Here is a 20753-nt window from a genome sequence, read left to right on the forward strand (position 1 = left end):
TTTGTATTCCGCGTTACATTTATTCACGCAATAAAAGCTATACTGAGTTTCATTCCGATAATCTTTCGCTATTTGGTTTCGTGCACCTCATTGGTGACCCCGACGTGATTGACGATTTCGACTATTTTCCAAAAGTAAGGAAACACACAAATAATCACACTTGGGCGCAACCGGCTGTGTGTCAATATTTTTTCTTATCGTTCCATTACGTCATCATCCGGACTGCCACACATAAAAAACTTCGCCGAGGCGCCCATCGGTAGCACCCAAAGATGTCGAATGAGCAACGTCTGGAAGAAGAGATTGCCCGTTTGCAAGAATTGTTGGGAACACAAGCAATCACTACGAATAACGCAGCTGCTACGAACAACGTACCCGACGGTCCAATGGCTGTGAATAAAATCGGCATCAAAGTGGGGCCTTTCTGGAAGCGCGACCCCATCCTCTGGTTCGCCCAAATTGAAGCGCAATTTACACTAGCCGGAATTATTAGAGAGGATACTCGATATTACCACGTCCTAGCAGGTATCGATTCGGAAATCCTCGCGTGCTGCTCAGACATTATTCGAGACCCACCTGCCGACGATAAATACACTAAAATTAAGGAAAGAATTATCCAAGAGTACAGTACGAGTGAACAGAACCGTATGCAGCAGCTATTACGAGGATGTGAACTAGGAGATCGCAAGCCTTCTCAGCTTCTACGTGAGATGAGGGATCTTGCCAGAGACGTTATCACTGACGAAAAAATTATCAAATCTCTGTGGATGCAGCAGTTACCCGAAACCACCCAAGCCGTTCTTAAAGTATCAGAAACTACACTCCAACTATCACAGCTAGCCGAACAAGCCGACAAGCTTGCAGACATCACCAGGAACCGTGTTGCATCGTCCGTAACAGCTTCGCCAGACAGCACTAACGAGATAGGCTTGGCGGAATTACGAACACGAATCTCCGAAATTTCAAACAAGCTGGCCGCATTCCGTCAAGAACGCAGCAGATCTCGCAACAGAAGTTTCAACAGAGAGCAAAGCTTTCGGAGCGGCTCTCGAGAATATCACCCGTATTGTTACTACCACAGAAAGTTCGGAGCAAATGCAAAGAACTGCCGAGAGCCTTGTCAGTTCAAATCAAAAAACTAGATCAGCTGCAATCGGCGACGGGCGAATGCGGCGTAGTCAGTCAATCCCGTCTAATAATCCACGATCTTACAACTAACTACAAATTTCTGATTGATACCGGCGCGGATCTGTCAGTTCTGCCATGTTCATCACTCCAGAAACTAAAACCAACCCCAGGAATGAATTTGTATGCCGCCAACGGCACCCGCATCGCAACTTATGGTATTGAAGTTTGCAAACCAACTTTTGGTCTTCGCAGAAATTTCCCATGGCGGTTCGTACTAGCTGATGTAACGTCTCCAATACTAGGGGCAGATTTCCTAAAACACTACGGCCTGATGGTGGATTTGCGAGGTGAGTGTCTAGTCGATAAAATGACAAATATAAAAGCACGCGGGCAAATCAATTCCATCACAGAAGGGCTATACGGACTCAAAGTCTTTTCCGATAGTAATGACTATGGCGGTCTATTGAGCGAATATTCCGACGTGACTAGACCACGACTCCCAGATCAAAATGTCAAACACAACGTCAAGCATACTATCACGGTCGAAGGCCCTCCATGTCACTCCAAATTTCGCAGACTTCCACCACATAAACTAGAAGCGCTTCGCAAGGAGTTAAAGTTATTCTTAGAACTCGGATACATCAAACCTTCGAAAAGCCCTTATTCAAGTCCAGTGCACCTGGCCACTAAGACGCTTCAAAACGGTGATATAAAATACAGGCTCGTAGGCGATTACAAGAACCTTAACGACTCTACTATTGCAGATCGGTACCCACTGCCACATGTTTACGATATTTGTCAGACGCTACGAAATAAGACTGTGTTCTCTGTGATTGATCTTGAACGCGCGTACTATCAAATTCCTATGCACGAGAACGATGTTGAAAAAACCGCAATCATTACGCCACTGGGGTTGTATGAATTTCTCGTAATGCCACCAGGACTAAAAAATTCAGGTCAAACATTCCAAAGATTCATTAATAACATTTTCTTCGACATGCCGTTTGTAATGCCGTACATAGACGATTTACTTATCACGTCAGTATCCGAGGAGGAACACCAAAAACACTTACGTTTAGTTTTCGAAAAACTGAGAGAAAACGGACTCCAGATCAATGCGGACAAATGTCAACTAGGGAAAAAACAATTACGATTCGTGGGACAACTGATCACCACCGATGGCTGCACAACAGTTCCTGAAAAGGTCACAGCGATAGCCGAATACCCTAAGCCGGACACTGTACAAAAGTTGAGGCGTTTCCTAGCCTTAGTGAATTATTATCGACGATTTCTTCCGCATGCCGCTGAAGTACAATTACCTTTGCGAAAACTAATACCATCAAACAAGAAAAATGATAAAACGCCGATCATATGGACCCCCGAAGCTGAATATGCTTTCGATGAATGTAAACGATCATTAACAGAGGCAACAGTTCTGGATTACTACGACTCAAACGCTCAGCTATCACTGATGGTTGACGCGTCCGACCTGGCCGCTGGAGCCGTGTTGCAACAGCAATGTAGAGACAGTTGGAGGCCGTTAGGTTATTTTTCGGTTAAATTCAGCGACCGAGAACGACGATACTCAACGTATGACAGAGAGTTGCTCGCAGTATATCTGGGCGTTAAACATTTCAAAGATGTAATTGAAGGCCGCGACACGGTCATATTCACGGATCATAAACCGCTAACGTTCGCATTCAAACAAAACGCTAACAAACCTACGCCAAGACAGCAACGTTTGCTGAACTTTATAAGTGAATATACTACGACATTGGTTCATGTCGCTGGTACTGAAAATGTTCCTGCAGACGTCCTCTCGAGAATAGAAGGAATTTGTTTACCGTCTACAATCGACTACAGCGATTTTGCTACGAAGCAAGAAAACGATGAACAATTGCAGAATTGGCAACGAAACAACCCCGATATCAAGAAACTAAAAATCTCTCGACTTGGTATGGAGCTCCTTTGCCAACAACAAGGAAACAAGATTCGCGTTTGCGTTCCTCGCTATTATCAGAGAATCATTTACGAACAGGTACATCGAATAGCACATCCGGGATTGAAAGCCACGCAAGCACAAGTTCTACAGCAATATGTGTGGCCCGGAGTTAAGAAGGACATATCGAACTGGGTACGTGCCTGTATCGAGTGTCAAAAGAACAAAGTTTCCAGATACACCAGGTCAAAACCAAACAAAATCGAAATTCCGGATGACAGGTTTGAACATGTCCACATCGACATCGTGGGCCCCTTGCCAATATCCAATGGAATGCGTTACATCTTGACCATGATTGACCGTTTCAGTAGATGGCCGGAGGCAGTAGCAATCCCCGATATGACCGCAGAAACCGTCGCCAAAATTTTCATCGAGGTATGGATATCAAGATTTGGAACTCCAACGAAGCTAACATCAGATCAGGGTCGACAGTTCGAATCGCAACTAATGAAAGAGTTGTGCGTATTATTAGGTTTAGAACGAATTCATACTACACCTTACCATCCACAAGCCAACGGGATGATTGAATGCTGGCACAGACCACTCAAAACGGCACTAGAATCATACAAATCAAGTTGGACCGATGCTTTACCATTAGTCCTACTCGGACTAAGAACTGCGGTACGCGGAGAGACATCAGCATCTGAAATGCTATACGGTACGACCATTCGAATTCCCGGTGCGATGATTGAAAAGCAGCCCCTTTGGGGTTCTAAAGAAACTTTTGTAGCCAACCTACGAGAAAAAATGAACTCGCTAATACCAAAATCAGCTTCTAATAATGACACAAGTCGACATGTATATATTCCAAAGGAACTTGTGGAGTGCACACACATTTTTCTAAAAACCGACAAAGTCAGAGCCGCACTAGAACCTCCTTTCACAGGGCCACATGAAGTCGTCTCAAGGAACAGTAAAATGTTCACCATTAAAATTAAAGACAAACAAGTGACAGTTTCGATCGACAGGGTAAAACCGGCCCACATCAGCAAGGATGCTGATTCATCATCTGACCGCATAACTAAAAGTGGACATCACGTACGTTTCCGGATACAATGAAAGTGTTATTAGGAAGGGGGAGTAGTGCGGTGTGCTTCACATCGCAGCCAAACTGGCCACACTTTATTTCAGCAACGCCTTCAGTGACAGATCTGTGAACTAATTTCATTCTTGTTGGGACGCGTCCATTTCCCCCCCCGTTTTGTATTCCGCGTTACATTTATTCACGCAATAAAAGCTATACTGAGTTTCATTCCGATAATCTTTCGCTATTTGGTTTCGTGCACCTCAGACTCGTTAGTTATTATAGTTTTAATATAATGTTGTTTTATTCGATTATTGTTATAGCAATGCTTCGGCCATTTCATTCCTTTTAATTTCTCCAAGTCTACGCAAAGCAGCATTTCACATATTTTGAGAGACCACTCGACCGGAGGTTGACATTTGGCTGCTTCCGATTTCATTTGTTTCGCTGAGATTATCCGCTTCCTCATCATAATTGTATACGTCATTGTGATCAATGCACATATTATGAAGTGTACAACAGGCTAGAACAAACTTGCACATTCTCTCAACGTGGAAAAAATCGAGTTGGGTAAGTTGATGGAACCTTTGTTTCAAAATCCCGAAACAGTTTTCAATCCTCACTCGAGTTTGGCTATGCTTTAAATTGTAATTTCGCTCCTTCTGCGTTAAATTACCATAGTCCTTGAACGGTGTCAGCAAATATTCCCGTAAGGGATAAGCAGCGTCACCTAGTAGATGATAATTTCCATCGCAAATTCTTGGTAGCTCATCGCTGAGTGGTGACAAAGAGAATACTCTCGAGTCATGTATCCGACTGGGAGAACCCACACAGACGTCAAGGAATCTTCTTTGTGCATCACATACTACTCCCTGGAGCGTTATTGAGAGTAAATTGTTTCTTTCTCAGCGATTGCTTCCGGGAAATGGATGATCGATTTGGAGAGATCGTAAAAAAAGTCCAAAATATTATTTAAGCATTTGAAAAACGTTGATTCCGAAAGATTGAACAAACTAGCAACTTCCCGGTAAGAATTTTTATTTGCACAAAACCTACAAACAAAATTAATTAGAAAAATCTCTTTGAAAAAGCTGAGATGGAATTTATAGACGAATTTCATGCCAACTCGTCTTAAGAGTTGGCATGACATTAGTCTATATCCTTGATGGCCAGGTCAGGTACAAATGAGGCCGTTGTAAAACCAAAAACGAAGTCGGAATACTTACCACAAAAAAGAAAGCGTTTGTTGATTTGCTGTAACGTTCATACGTCCAATACCGGTGTTGACAAGATAAAACTCGGACTCCTCGTATTTATTTATAATAATTTCGGATGTGCTTTTATTTATTCGAAAATGACGTCGAAACTAGAAATAAAAATAAATATTGCTCGTTCATGATTTTTAACTCAAAACAGAATAAAAACAACTACCTCTTCATCAGAAAGTTTTTCCACTACGTCGGTAACAAAATTTTCGACACGCTTTCTTTTGCTCCTAGGTTCTCCGGAAATAACTATTTCCAGATACTCTCCAAAATCGGAATCGGAATCGGATTCCGATTCCGATTCAATCAATACGATAGCAGAAGCAGCGAGACAGATCACCTTTGCAACGTTTTCCATATCTATGCTGAAAATAAGAACAAAGAATAAATTTAACGTAAGCTTTCGGTGAATTTCCTATGTGCAATCAAATAATTGGATATCTGGAATATATCAAACACATAAATGCGGAACCGTAGAAAAATCGCTTCCCATTAAAGACGAAACAGCACAGGAGGATTTATATTTCAAAACAACAACGCACTTGACAGTTCCGTGTGGAACTGTATTGGTGAACCCGAGTGCCAACCCGTGAAACATCTCAGTGCGAAACTAACAGCTTTCGGGGCGAACCCAGTGCGACACTAGGTGGAAACTGAGTGAATAAAAAAACGTTTTGACAGCAGTTAGTGCGGCACTGAGGTTGCAACTGAACAAAAACTAATTCGCTATAAGTTTACCACGAGTGTGACTCGATGTTGCACGGGAAAGGTTTAAAACATTGATGGATGCATGACACCGTTGCTTCAAATCTCCAAAGCAAAACGTGTTAGAATCAACAAAATTTATAAATTTGTTAGATTTTATGAACAAAATGCCGTGATTCTGCTCGCTATTTTATCTGTGTGAGTAATTTTCGTGTACGATGCAAACAATATAGCTTACCTGTAGTACAGTGACTCAAACCCATAGTCATACTCCACCATGCAGATCTCTTTTCCCTTCTTTTGAAAGTCGAAAACAAGCTTTCGGAACATTCTATTTAGATAAAGTCATTGTGTCATATGAGAGTTTTCAGAATAATGGTTTTTATTTCCCTAAAATCTGCGAATGTATGTTCTAATGTATGAAAATTGACTCAAACTCATAATCGAATTCCATCATTAGTATGGTATCCCTTGTTCATTGGAACTATCTTTAGCTGTCTTTGGCCTTATCTACGAGTTTTTTTGTGTATTCGGAAGGAATATTTATTAATTTTTTCTTCAAGTAGTTTTTAAAATCGTTATTTTTAGAAATTTAATGGTTTCTAAATTTCCTACCCAGATAAATTCCTCAATTTTTAACGGGGATTGATGTCGGAAGATTGTGGAGGAATATCAATAATTTTTGAGTAGTTGTAATGTAACCTTGTACGAACTTTATATGTCTTGAGCTCTGGGTCATTATCTTGGTAAAGCTTGATTTCTCGAATCAATCACATTTTATTGACGCTTCGCTTCATATTTTCCTTCAGGATGTTCAATTAAACATTCTGATACATTACACCATCGATAAAAATCACATTGAGCAAACAAAAAGTTTGTAATGTGCCTAGGAAGGGCCACTTGAATGCCCGAGCACAGAGGGACAAACCGTTTCTCAGCAAAATAAAATCAGTAACTCCAATTTGATTATTCCAAACACCATGAAACACAACAATGTATTACTGGTAAGATGTTATTTCATAGATGGGTCCTAATTTGATATTTTTGGCTCCGATGGTTATCGTTTCGTATGGAGGAAGCCAACGATGAATTAAACGTAAAAAATCTCAAAGCAACGTTTAAACATGATGGTGGTGGAGAGATGGTATGAGGGTATATGTATGAGCAATTTGGTTTCCATCGATGGTGTATTGGATCAGAATGTTAACTTGAAAATCCTAAAGGAAAATATGAAGCAAAGTGTCAACAAAATGTGATGGATTGGAGGAATCAAGTTTTGTCAAGATAATGACCCAGAGCCTCAGCCATATAAAGTTCGTACATGGTTACATTACAACTGCTCAAAAGTTATTGATATTCCTCCACAATCTTCCGACATCAATCCCAGTAAAAAACTGAAGAAGTTATCTGTGTAGAAAATTTAGAAACCATTAAATTTCTAAAAACAACGATTTTAAAAACCACTTGAAGAAAAAATTAATAAATATTCCTTCCGAATACACCAAAAAACTCGTAAATAAGGCCAAAGACAGCTAAAGATAGTTCCAATGAACAAGGGATACCATACTAATGATGGAATTCGTAAATTGGCTAACACCTTCGAAATCAAGCAGAGATTTCAACCAGCGTACGATTATTTAAGTCAATTTTCATACATTGGCACGTACATTCGCAGATTTTAGAGAAATAAAAATCATTATTCTGAAAACAGATAGCAAATCTTTTGACTCTCATATGACTATGACTTTATCTAAATAGAATGTTCCGAAAGCTTGTTTTCGACTTTCAAAAGAAGGGAAAAGAGATCTGCATGGTGGAGTACGACTACGGGTTTGTGTCACTGTATATGTTACGTCATGTTGCTCTTGGGCTTGCAAAAAATGTAGCATACCTGTAGTAACTTTCAAACTACGTTTGGCCGTGTTTACATTTTTCACGTCAGCTGTTTACGAAAAGTCATCCAAACGCAAGATGCCTTGATAAGAAACACACTCTGCCACTGTATCATCAAGAATTTTGCATTTTAATTTTAAACTAATTCCATTATTTAAAGTTATGTTTGTATGATTTTCAAAATGTTCATAAATAGATTGAGAAACACCTATTGCCAAAGCTTCTTGGATGGTGGCATCTGTTACATCATTCGTTCTCGTAGCTTATCGACACAACGTGACACAAAGGGACAGAATCGTGTCCCCGGGAACGAGTTTGAATATATCATCCTGCAAGAACCGCGTCCTGATCGCGATCAGATGAAACAAATGAACGGAAGCAACATTGCGGTGCGTCGAATAGGCCTACTAGATTTGGCCAAAAGCAAACTCTACGAAGCACAATTTTTCTACGACGAATTCAGCGGAATGAGCGAGGTGAAGGTTGCCCAGAATAAAGTTATCGAGATTCAGAACCAGCTGCAGCTGGTACAAGAGCGGAGACGACATATATTGCTGGAATTGACGCTTATTCGCAAGCAGCTACAAGATTTACACGTTGAAGTGCAGAAAACGGTGCGCGGGGAACATCGATACGTGGAACTGATCAAAGAAGAGTTTGAAGTATTTCTAGGGTATGTCCATGTGTGATTCCTAGAAGTGATTCACTCGTTTATTGCAGGTACTAGCGCGCGAAAAGGAAAAGAATCAAATCTTTCAAATTGTTGACCAGGAGGAACGGGATTTGTTCTCTCATCTGACATCGGCCGTTAAAACGTCCCACGAGAAGGAACGTACACAAGCAAATAACGTAAAATATTGGTCGATCATTGGATCTTGCGTGGGTGCCCTGCTAGGCATCATTGCCACTTCCATCAACTACTACTACCGGAACACGCAGTTCGAAGCGATCAAACAGACGACCGGGGAAAGCGTAACGCGATTGGTGGGGGTAGATGAGAAACTTGATGGGTTGAACGTTACATTGGATTACATAAAGGAATATGTAACGATGCGGAAGCTAGAAGAGGACAGGTTACGAATACTTGCACAATCGGGAGCAGTGGAAGAAGAGAAACAACTGAAACCATTGGAAAGTTGGAGTGATTATTTAAAGAGAAACACGATCCGTATTTATAGGTTTTTTATGCCGATAACTAACAAATGATTGGACTGTTGTTAAAATAAAATTTATTCATTAATTTACAAATAATATTGAGTTCAGTACTTCACCATGAATCGCTAATTATTCAGATAAAGGTTTGATTAACCTTGACACTTAGAGCCCCCGCAGACTGCTGACCGATTTGTCGGTCGATAGTTTGGTCGGCTTCTTAATCAGTACAGAGAGGTATGCATGTGCGCACATTACGCCGGATCAGTTGGGTCGGTTTTTGCACCAGAAGGCCGATCCGACCAAACTGTTGGTTGACAGAATGTCTGTAGTATGCGGGGGCTCTTACTCAAACATTTTTTTGTGAATTTCCTAAAGTTCCTCCAATTATAATGGGCCCTAGTCTATATCAAGGCGCCTAGACGTATATCCTAAGGTGGGCCAACTCGCTAAAACCACTCTTCAGCCATCTTGGAAGTATACAAACAAAACACAATACGCTTGTGCCCAAGCTCGCTCATGATCAGTCTGTCTCTTTCACGCTTCAAGCAAATAATTCCCCTTATGCTTTCTTCCGTACTGTTTTCATATACCGCTCCCCTAACCAACTTAATGACGAAACGGCCTCACCTTAGGATGTACTTCTAGGCGCCTTGGTCTATATCAAGGCGCCTAGAAGTATCAAGGAGCTTTGAGAAGTATATCCTAATAGCTGATTTAGGGTGCTCATACACTGTTTGACCGAAGCCAAATATTTGACTCTTTTTGACAGATAAAATTTGGTCAACGTGTACTGATCAAATATATTCTACACAAAACACGACAAGCAAATATTCAATTATTGGATGCCTAAAATATTTTTTCAGTCTGTTCTTTGAACCTGTCGGTACATGGTTAGGTTACCTTGAATATTTCGGTTGATTTTTTCCATGTTCGGTGTTTGATATTGTTTACTACTGTTGAAAATTAAAGAGTGGCAAACAAAATAGTGTTTGTACAAATATCAAAACAACACTTATCTGTCAAAAAATAACAAATATTTGACCTCCGGGCAAACAGTGTACGGCCACCTTTACACATTAGGTATGAATAAAACAAGGTATTTACTTATTCTGCCCGTTTCCAAGTAAAGTAAACTTTCCTAGTATTTACTTGAATCCGTATGAATAAAAGTTTACTTTACTAATTTGATTTTCGAATTCGAACATAGTTTTTACTTTGTCAAACATCTATCAACTGATTGTTTAGGTTTCGTTTCAAAACGTTTTTTTTGGACAAAGCGTGAATTCGCGATGAAAAAGGAATAGGTCCCTATCTCGTTAGTGTAATACCTATCATATTAGAAGACACGAAGCCAGTTTTCAAATGTTAAAATTTGAATGAAAATGTTAACATCATGTTATTTAATCACTTAAAACACTTTTTTCCGACTTTTACCCTTTGTCTTTTTTTTTTTTGACTTTTACTTTACCCTTTGTCTATACATTTCCAACATCATTACTGAAACTTTTCATTATAATATAAAGTTGTCTTCAAAAACAATATTGTACAAGAGTTTTTCACCACCTGCAAACAAAAGTGTTTTTCATTTGAACAGAATGCCAAATTGGTACGGAAAGGTTATTTTTCATTCATAATTTAAATTTTAAAAACGTGTTCATTCCGCCTGAGAATCAATCAATTTTTTACGCTCCCCTGAACTAGTAAACAAAGCTCAATGCCATCAATGCGGATCGTTAACTTGTTTAACTTCAAGCGCAAGATAGCAGCATTAAACATAAATCGGATATGACATCAAAACGAATGATAGTGTTTTCAGATCCAAAGTATGCTCATGAGCACACTTGATAAAATAACGAAGTAAATACTTGATGAATGCTGTTTTATTCATACGAAATCAGCTAAACATCCATTTTCGAAAAGTAAATACTTTGTTGTTTCTTTTATTCATACCAAACGTAGTAAAAACTTAATCTCACTGCTCGACTGCTCGAATGAAGTAAAGTAAAGGTGAATTTTGTTTTTATTCATCCCACTCTACTTTGTTGTGTCAAATTAGTCCCAGAAAATGGTGTCGCCGTCGGTACCGATATCGTGCCATTTTGCAATGATTTTGTCGACTTATCCTTCGTATTAGACAACCAAAGACAATCTGGCACCACGTCGACCGAATGCAAAACAGCTCGACCCTTATTATGGCTTTATACGTATTCAAGAAACATGAAACAAAAAATAAAGAAAACGCCGATGCACACAAATAATTTTTTTATTATAATTATTTACAATTCTTATAAAAAATGTATGATCCTAACATTGAAAATACAGAAAATAAAATAGTTTTGGAGTTTGTACGTTATTACCGCTCTGGAATCCTGAGTGAAAATATCTTCGACAATATGCTTATGAATATATCTGGACAGCTCGACATCTCGGGTGCTAGTTGATCACTACTAATGTACCAAAGTCATTTCCAGCATTTGTATCAGGTACAAATTCTCTCGATAGTTCCTCGCCATCGAAACAATTGTTCTACAGCGACACTCGAAGCATTTATTATCAACAATTGAAACGGTTTTATTCGGTACCGTGTTACGAGTCCAATTTGCTGTTCGTTATCAAGGATATTGTAATAATTTTCTCCCCGGCTTGTACAAATGGGACGTTCAGCGGTGTCAACAAGAGTACATCTTGAACGTTGATAGATTTACAGATTTACATTGAGACCTGATAATCATCGAAGCACCTTACCCGCAATCCAGTGGCCTCTGATTTCCTTCATAGCCTGTAGATGTGTCTTAAGGGATGAGAATCAATTGATTGGAAAAACTTATCGATTAAAATTTTCACTACTTATTGGAACTGAACTTACCTGTAATTTAACGTTGTATTTTACGTTGTAAATTGCAGGTCTCATCCACTTAAAGTCGTGAACAACAAAGTTTAATCCCTTAATGCCAAAGTCGTTAATGTCTTTAATGACAAAAAAATTACGTGCCCATTCGGGTGTGTTCGTCAAGTGAAGATTGCCAAATTTGATTCATCTTTCGTTCAGTACAAATAATTGCGTACAATTATAGCTAAAACTGTGGGCAGTTCCGCTTGCGGGAGGCATGGCGGGGTAAGATTCAAGCACTTTTGTGGCACTTTTCATCGCTCGGTCGACACCGTTCTTATAACCGCTCGAAAAAAGATGAAACTGGGATACGGCCTATTGACCAGTAATTGGCGCCAGTTACTTGAACGTCAACGACACGCCATTTTTAGATCCCCAGTTGACTGGTGCTGTGCGTTCATACACATTTTCAGCAACTGGACAGCTTGGCTGTCACTTTATCCTCGATGACGAATGACAGTGTCGACGTCTGGTGGCGATCACTATTTTGGGAGGCAAATTAATCTTTATCGGTTGTAGGCCCAGAGGCAGTTTTAAATTGTCAAAATTTGAATGAAAAATTTTACTTCTTGTTAATTTACTAATTAAAACACGTCGTACTGAACCTTCATCAGCTGTTTTTATATAAATTTCCTGATATTTCCATGATTTCATTGTCTATTATCATTTTCGCTTCACAAATCGAACACATGAAGCACAATGCCGTCAACGCTAATGAAGATTCTTCCATGTATACGTTGAGGGAATTGAATTTGATGTTCCTTGTACCATCGAACCATCCAGTGTTGGCAAATGTACAAATTTATCCGGAAAGGTATATTTTTTCAGTTTTGTTTGTTTTGTTCTGTACGGTAAGAACACAGATTTTTCTCAGGAACTGTTTTTAAACGGTTTTATTATTCAGCTTGCCCTGTAATTTGTATGTTTGTATGTTTGTACGTTTATATGTTTGCAACATGTATGTCTGTAGCGCTTTACCACATGAATAGAAATTTGAGCCCCTTCCTGTTGACCAATTGATCTGAAATTTGGAACACACCATTATCTCTGCAGTCATTATAAAACTGGATATTTCATTATTTTAAAACTCCAAGATGGCTGCCGCTACAAAATGGTGGATTACATATTTTCCCAAACTCCTTCAATATGGGTATCAAATGAAAGAGCTTGGCTAGTAGAACACAATTACTCATGAGGAATGCAAATCCAAAATGCCATTTTTCAGCGGCGGCCAAATCAAATTTTCCATGAACATGGAATACGCAGTTTTATAATGACAGTAGAATTAAAAGTATGTTTCGATGTTTGTTGGGATTTTTCATGATCTACTGTGTTCTACCAGTCGAGCACCTTCATTTGATACCCATATTGATGGGCTTCGAAAAAACATGGCGCCATTTTATGATGGCGATCATTTTGGATTTACATTTTTCATAATTTTCCATAAATTTCTGAAAATATGTAATCCGCCATTTTGTAGTGGCCGCCATTTTAGATTTGCATTTTTCATAAATAACTGTATTCTACTAGTCAAGCCCTTTCATTCTTTTAAATTTCTTTTAATGCGGTAAAGCGCTACAAACAAACATGTTACAAACATACAAACAAACAAATTACAGAGCAAGCCAAATAACACCGTTTAATAATTGTCTTCACCATAGCCGAAAAAGATTTTCCCCCTTCCAGTACAAATAAATATGTGGCAACACTGAAACTACCTGGCATTTCGATTTCACATAAATGTCTAATATGACGCACTGTTTGGAAGCAATTGTCATTTATCTATTGGCGCCAGTATCTAGAAAATTTTCTATTCGCTGGCGTGGCCAATTACTTGTGTGATACTTGCGCAAGTAACTGGAGCCGGGTGTTTACATGGCTCTAATAACTAGACTCTAGTGATTGGATTCTTCTACTAGCGCGTTGACTGGCACCGTCTAAATCAGCCTTTACAGCTCACACACTCTCTGCAATTCTACAGCTCTTTTTCGTCCAGCATCATTATCAAAGTGAGTTGAAAAGCTGTTCGTTTTTTTGTTAGCTGTTCCGTGTCAACTCCATAAGGCGCCACAAACATCATACGCCTGAAGATATTTAATCATTTCACAATTGCATTTCACGCGTACGATACACCACGAGTGTGATTCGATGTTGCACGCGAAAAGGTTAAGTAATTTTTGACGTAGGACTACGTGTTCCGTGTGAAGGCTAACCTAAAACAGGAGCTCCAAAAGGCACACAATTACCTGAAATGTAAATTGAAGTCAAAGGTATTATTGTAAACAATCAACTTACTTCAAAAGGCGATATCCAAACAATTAAAATTCCCCAGAGAACAAATTGACTTTTCTAGAAAGGTATCAGACAGGGACAGAAAAATTCTATTGCTATAATATAAGGTCTAGGGCCTCCCCCAGGGCTCATGTTTAAGCCCCCTTTTGTACAACTTCTATGTAAGCGACATCGACAATTGTCTTACACAAAATTGCAGCCTAAGACAACTTGCAGATGACGGAGTGGTGTCTGTCGTAGGATCAAACGAATCCGACCTGCAAGGACCCTTACAAGATACTTTGAACAATTTTTCAACCTGGGCCATTGGGCTAGGGGTCGAATTCTCCACGGAGAAAACAGAGATGGTGGTTTTTTCTAGGAAGCATAGACCAGCAAAACCAAAGCTTCAACTTTTGGGTAAACCGATCACTCATGCTATGTCATTCAAGTATCTTGGGGTCTGGTTCGACTCCAAATGTACTTGGGGGGCCCATATTAGGTATCTGAGTAAAAAATGCCAACAAAGAATAAACTTTCTCCGTACAATTACCGGCACATGGTGGGGAGCCCATCCCGAAGATCTTATAATGTTGTATCGAACAACTATTCTCTCAGTGATGGAGTATGGCAGTTTCTGTTTTCAATCAGCTGCCAAAACACATCTCATTAAACTCGAGCGAATTCAGTATCTTTGTCTCCGTATTGCGTTGGGATGTATGCCCTCAACGCATACCATGAGTCTCGAGGTTTTGGCAGGCGTACTCCCACTAAAAGATCGCTTCAATTTATTATCTCTTCGGTTCCTCATCCGGTGTAAGGTTATGAACCCATTGGTGATCGGAAATTTTGAGTAGCTTATCGAGCTAAATTTTCATTCAGGATTCATGAGCTCATATCATGAATTCATCTCCATGCAGGTTGATCCTTCTTCGTATACTCCCAACCGTGTTTGTTTTCCTGACTACATCAATTCCTGACTACATCAATTCCTCTGTACATTTTGATCTGTTCATGAAGGAGAAAATCCATGGAATTCCAGATTATCATCGATCGGGGATCATTCCTACGATCTTCAATGCAAAGTATGGGCGTGTCAATTGTGATAATATGTACTTTACTGATGGGTCCTCTATGAATGAGTCAACAGGATTTGGAGTGTTCAACGAAATTTTTAGCACCTCCCACAGTCTTCAGAATCCTTGCTCTGTGTATATTGCTGAATTGGCAGCAATACATTGGGCGCTGGACAGCGTCGCCTCACGACCTGTTGAACACTATTACATTGTAACGGATAGTCTTAGCGTAAGAACACACTGGACGGCTTCCCCGCGCGGATTTTGCAATGACAGACCGCCGCGGGGCCTCGATAATGGAATGTGAATGAGATAAAACACACAAGGCGGAGCGGGTACGGCCGGTTCTAAAGTCACTGTTGTAAGGTTCCTCATTCTCTGCGGTGGCTCGATGGAGATGATGCGCCGCAACGGTTTTGTGATAGTATTAGTGTTTATGCGGTGCACATGAAGCAAGGTAATAGTTAATGTACTATCGGTGAGCCAATACGTGAAAATCACTCTGCGGTCATGTAGCTGCGGATTCTCGAATACTACCCAAATTATCGAGAAATGCAATATTTCAGACGTGTGCGATCAACTTCTTTCTCCCTCACGCTCAGGTAAACATCCCTCTTCCGTTTTCCACCATTCTGTCTTTATATACCTCCCCTCTAATCCGCTTACTGTCCAAACAGTTGTACCTTGTACCATAGACTCGTCTTGCATCCGTCTATAAAAATATGATAATGGCCGCTAGTGAAGCCGTCGAAAGCCGCTGAATGTGTTTTTCATCGAGCTCCTGCTGCGACTTGTCATTGCGAGAATCGCGCGGGAGAGCCGTCTAGTGTGTTTCCACGCTTAGCTCTGTCGAAGCTATCCGTTCAGTGAGGCCGGAAAAGCACTCGCCGTACTTCCTTGAGAGAATACGAGAAATTTTGAGTGCTTTATCCAGACGCTGTTATGTCATTACCTTTGTCTGGGTCCCTTCACATTGCTCAATTCCGGGTAACGAGAGGGCTGACTCATTGGCAAAGGTAGGTGCAATTGAAGGCGATATTTATCAGCGTCAAATCGCTTTCAATGAATTTTATTCTTTAGTCCGTAAAAATACCATCGCTAACTGGCAACGTAAATGGAACGAAGATGAATTGGGCCGGTGGTTTCACTCGATTATCCCTAAGGTTAGCCTCAAACCATGGTTCAAAAGTCTGGACTTAAGTCGGGACTTTATTCGCACCTTCTCTCGACTCATGTCCAATTCGTTAGACGCGCTACTCTTTCGTTTTAATCTTGCCGATGGCAATATCTGTGCTTGTGGCCAAGGTTACCACGACATCGAACACGTTGTTTGGTCGTGCGAGGAGTATCTTGTTGCCAGATCGAATTTAGAAAACTCTCTTCGGGCTAGAGGAAGGCAGCCCAATGTGCCGGTGAGAGATGTGTTAGCTGGTTTAGACCTTGATTACATGTCCCAAATATATGTCTTCCTAAAAGCTATCAATCTTCGTGTGTGATTGTCCTTATATCCTTATATTCTCCTTTTCCTTTCCCTTCGCGAGAAATCAAATCCCTTCTTACTAACAATAGAATAAGGTGAAATGTAAATACATGTTAGATATAAGATAGGCTTAAGAATTGAGTATGATGAATGTGAGTGCGAATGTGAGTGTGAACATTGTCAACATATCCTTATATCCCATCCTTTTCCTGAAACAAAATGTCACCCTTCTAAACTCGAGCAAGCCGCGAGTAATCGGTTCTCTACTTCATTAACATTAGAATTAATAAAAAATGTTTATATATACTTGTAACTATACAAATAGGAGTTTGGCTCCTTTAAACTTATGTAACTGAGCCTGTAAAAATAAACGATTTAATAAAAAAAAAAATATAAGGTCTATTGTTTATAGCGAACATTCTAGAACAACCCGAGCAAAGATACCATCCACAATAGAATTCACTAGAGCGTGTATCAAATAAATAGGGCACGTAATGCACAGAGCTTAATTCGTTAATAAACCATCGTAGAGTGTAGTCTGACTGACTTCTGCAAATTTAAATTCGGAAGAAGGAAATTCCATACGCTGTCCGGTTAACGTTTTCTCCGTCTAAAAGTGAAATTCGGCATAGCCAGAAGTACTGGCGGAAACACTACGTCTTTCATTTCTATACCGGGGTGTGAAATCAAAGTTTCGAAAATGAAAGCGTTACGCCGGAGACCGAGATTTTGAGCGTTAATAGCTCCTAAACAACTGAACGAAATGGTATGATAAACACTTCATTCGAAAGATAAAATGTCTACGCGTTATATACTTGTTACTTTTTGATGTAGAACTACGTCTTTCATTAAGGGTGCCAAATCAGAGAACAGGTCACGTTTTTACGATTAACGTTAATAACTATTTTTGCCGCGAACGGATTTTGGCGATTTACATACCAAACGAATCGTAAATTCCCTAAGATTTGTTTGATGTTCTATATATCACAATCCCCTGGTGTGTAAATGGTTAAAATTCATGAAAACTATAAGCGTTTCCATTTTCCCATACATTTGTTCTACTGATTTGTGTGCTTTCCCGAACAGAGCTGTCAATAACGAGCAACTTATCGACGAGCAACGAAGGGGAAATCGTAAGATTACATTACAAAATAAATGTTCTGGAATTTGGTCTGTGATTTAGTTTCGCGTGGCGGTAGCAAAACTCTCTCCACCAAAGATGCAGCTAAGCTAATCTAGACCGGCAATATTAACAGAAAGGAGACAGAACGGAGATAAGTGTGTATATTTAGTCGCTTCAAGCCATCGAAATATGGCTATTCATTTATTTTTGGTTGTGCTAACGTAAGGACATTTATCACTATTCACTCGCGAGACGCGACACGGAACTAGAACACAACACTTATGATTCTTACAAACATTAAAAGGGTTAAAATTACCTTTTTCGTCGACCGGTTTCGGGCTCGATGTTGCCCATCTACTGGACGGTGTCCGACTGGTTACGATGGAGCACTAACAACCAGTCGGACACCGTCCAGTAGATGGCAACATCGAGCCCGAAACCGGTCGACGAAAAAGGTAATTTTAACCCTTTTAATGTTTGTAAGGATTATAAGTGTTGTGTTCTAGTTCCGTGTCGCGTCTCGCGAGTGAATAGTGATGGATATTCATGTGTGCAGATGCGTGTTTCATGACCCTTACGTAAAAATAGTGCGGGAATCGACTGTATCTGAGTCTATGTCAATTGCGAAAAAGGTCACCGGAATAGCGTTCGAGGTAAATTTTCAATGCATTGACATGAAACAAATTGCGACATACAATCAGCTAGGGTATTTTTCTGCGAGGCCAAGAATAAATCATCAATCAATTATCGTCAACTGATTCTACAATAAAAAAACATGAAGTGGGTTATATCTATGGTATAACCGCAAGGGTGACGTAGGACTATCGTTGATTTAGAGATCATTTGTTTGAAGTTGAATCTAAATCCATTCTGAATGAATGAATAAATGAATATTTGGGGGAATTTGAAAACGAGAGTGTTATGTTGGAGGCACAAGGTTTTATGCATCCAATATAGGATACGAAAAACCTTGTTCTGAAGAATAGTCTTCAAAAGCTTTCCTGCTAACTGCACTTGATTAACAAATCACAAAACCAAAGGTATTATATGGATATTTTATGGATAGAAAACATATAAACTCTTTCGCTTGAATGTAATTTTCAATTCCATGGAATTCCAGATTATCATCGATCGGGGATCATTCCTACGATCTTCAATGCAAAGTATGGGCGTGTCAATTGTGATAATATGTACTTTACTGATGGGTCCTCTATGAATGAGTCAACAGGATTTGGAGTGTTCAACGAAATTTTTAGCACCTCCCACAGTCTTCAGAATCCTTGCTCTGTGTATATTGCTGAATTGGCAGCAATACATTGGGCGCTGGACAGCGTCGCCTCACGACCTGTTGAACACTATTACATTGTAACGGATAGTCTTAGCGTAAGAACACACTGGACGGCTTCCCCGCGCGGATTTTGCAATGACAGACCGCCGCGGGGCCTCGATAATGGAATGTGAATGAGATAAAACACACAAGGCGGAGCGGGTACGGCCGGTTCTAAAGTCACTGTTGTAAGGTTCCTCATTCTCTGCGGTGGCTCGATGGAGATGATGCGCCGCAACGGTTTTGTGATAGTATTAGTGTTTATGCGGTGCACATGAAGCAAGGTAATAGTTAATGTACTATCGGTGAGCCAATACGTGAAAATCACTCTGCGGTCATGTAGCTGCGGATTCTCGAATACTACCCAAATTATCGAGAAATGCAATATTTCAGACGTGTGCGATCAACTTCTTTCTCCCTCACGCTCAGGTAAACATCCCTCTTCCGTTTTCCACCATTCTGTCTTTATATACCTCCCCTCTAATCCGCTTACTGTCCAAACAGTTGTACCTTGTACCATAGACTCGTCTTGCATCCGTCTATAAAAATATGATAATGGCCGCTAGTGAAGCCGTCGAAAGCCGCTGAATGTGTTTTTCATCGAGCTCCTGCTGCGACTTGTCATTGCGAGAATCGCGCGGGAGAGCCGTCTAGTGTGTTTCCACGCTTAGCTCTGTCGAAGCTATCCGTTCAGTGAGGCCGGAAAAGCACTCGCCGTACTTCCTTGAGAGAATACGAGAAATTTTGAGTGCTTTATCCAGACGCTGTTATGTCATTACCTTTGTCTGGGTCCCTTCACATTGCTCAATTCCGGGTAACGAGAGGGCTGACTCATTGGCAAAGGTAGGTGCAATTGAAGGCGATATTTATCAGCGTCAAATCGCTTTCAATGAATTTTATTCTTTAGTCCGTAAAAATACCATCGCTAACTGGCAACGTAAATGGAACGAAGATGAATTGGGCCGGTGGTTTCACTCGATTATCCCTAAGGTTAGCCTCAAACCATGGTTCAAAAGTCTGGACTTAAGTCGGGACTTTATTCGCACCTTCTCTCGACTCATGTCCAATTCGTTAGACGCGCTACTCTTTCGTTTTAATCTTGCCGATGGCAATATCTGTGCTTGTGGCCAAGGTTACCACGACATCGAACACGTTGTTTGGTCGTGCGAGGAGTATCTTGTTGCCAGATCGAATTTAGAAAACTCTCTTCGGGCTAGAGGAAGGCAGCCCAATGTGCCGGTGAGAGATGTGTTAGCTGGTTTAGACCTTGATTACATGTCCCAAATATATGTCTTCCTAAAAGCTATCAATCTTCGTGTGTGATTGTCCTTATATCCTTATATTCTCCTTTTCCTTTCCCTTCGCGAGAAATCAAATCCCTTCTTACTAACAATAGAATAAGGTGAAATGTAAATAC

General features: G+C 40.2%; 2 protein-coding genes and 1 pseudogene across 2 annotated transcripts; 2 read left to right on the forward strand and 1 right to left on the reverse strand.

Annotated features, from left to right (window-relative positions):
- The first annotated feature begins 272 nt into the window (after positions 1-272).
- On the forward strand, positions 273-1142 carry LOC129774274 (uncharacterized). The gene has a single exon (XM_055777991.1). The coding sequence runs from the start codon at positions 273-275 to the stop codon at positions 1140-1142; it is 870 nt and encodes a 289-aa protein (XP_055633966.1).
- A 3389-nt stretch (positions 1143-4531) lies between these two features.
- Positions 4532-5774, reverse strand: LOC129774275 (putative nuclease HARBI1; annotated as a pseudogene).
- Positions 5775-8075: 2301 nt separating this feature from the next.
- On the forward strand, positions 8076-9265 carry LOC129777967 (mitochondrial potassium channel-like). The gene is made up of 2 exons (XM_055784581.1): positions 8076-8676; positions 8735-9265. Exons 1-2 carry the CDS (start codon positions 8185-8187, stop codon positions 9218-9220), a joined length of 978 nt encoding a protein of 325 aa, XP_055640556.1. The 5' UTR covers positions 8076-8184; the 3' UTR covers positions 9221-9265.
- The last annotated feature ends 11488 nt before the right edge of the window (positions 9266-20753 follow it).

This window comes from Toxorhynchites rutilus, chromosome 3 (genome assembly GCF_029784135.1).
Source record: "Toxorhynchites rutilus septentrionalis strain SRP chromosome 3, ASM2978413v1, whole genome shotgun sequence".
In the NCBI taxonomy this organism is placed as follows: Eukaryota; Metazoa; Arthropoda; class Insecta; order Diptera; family Culicidae; genus Toxorhynchites; species Toxorhynchites rutilus.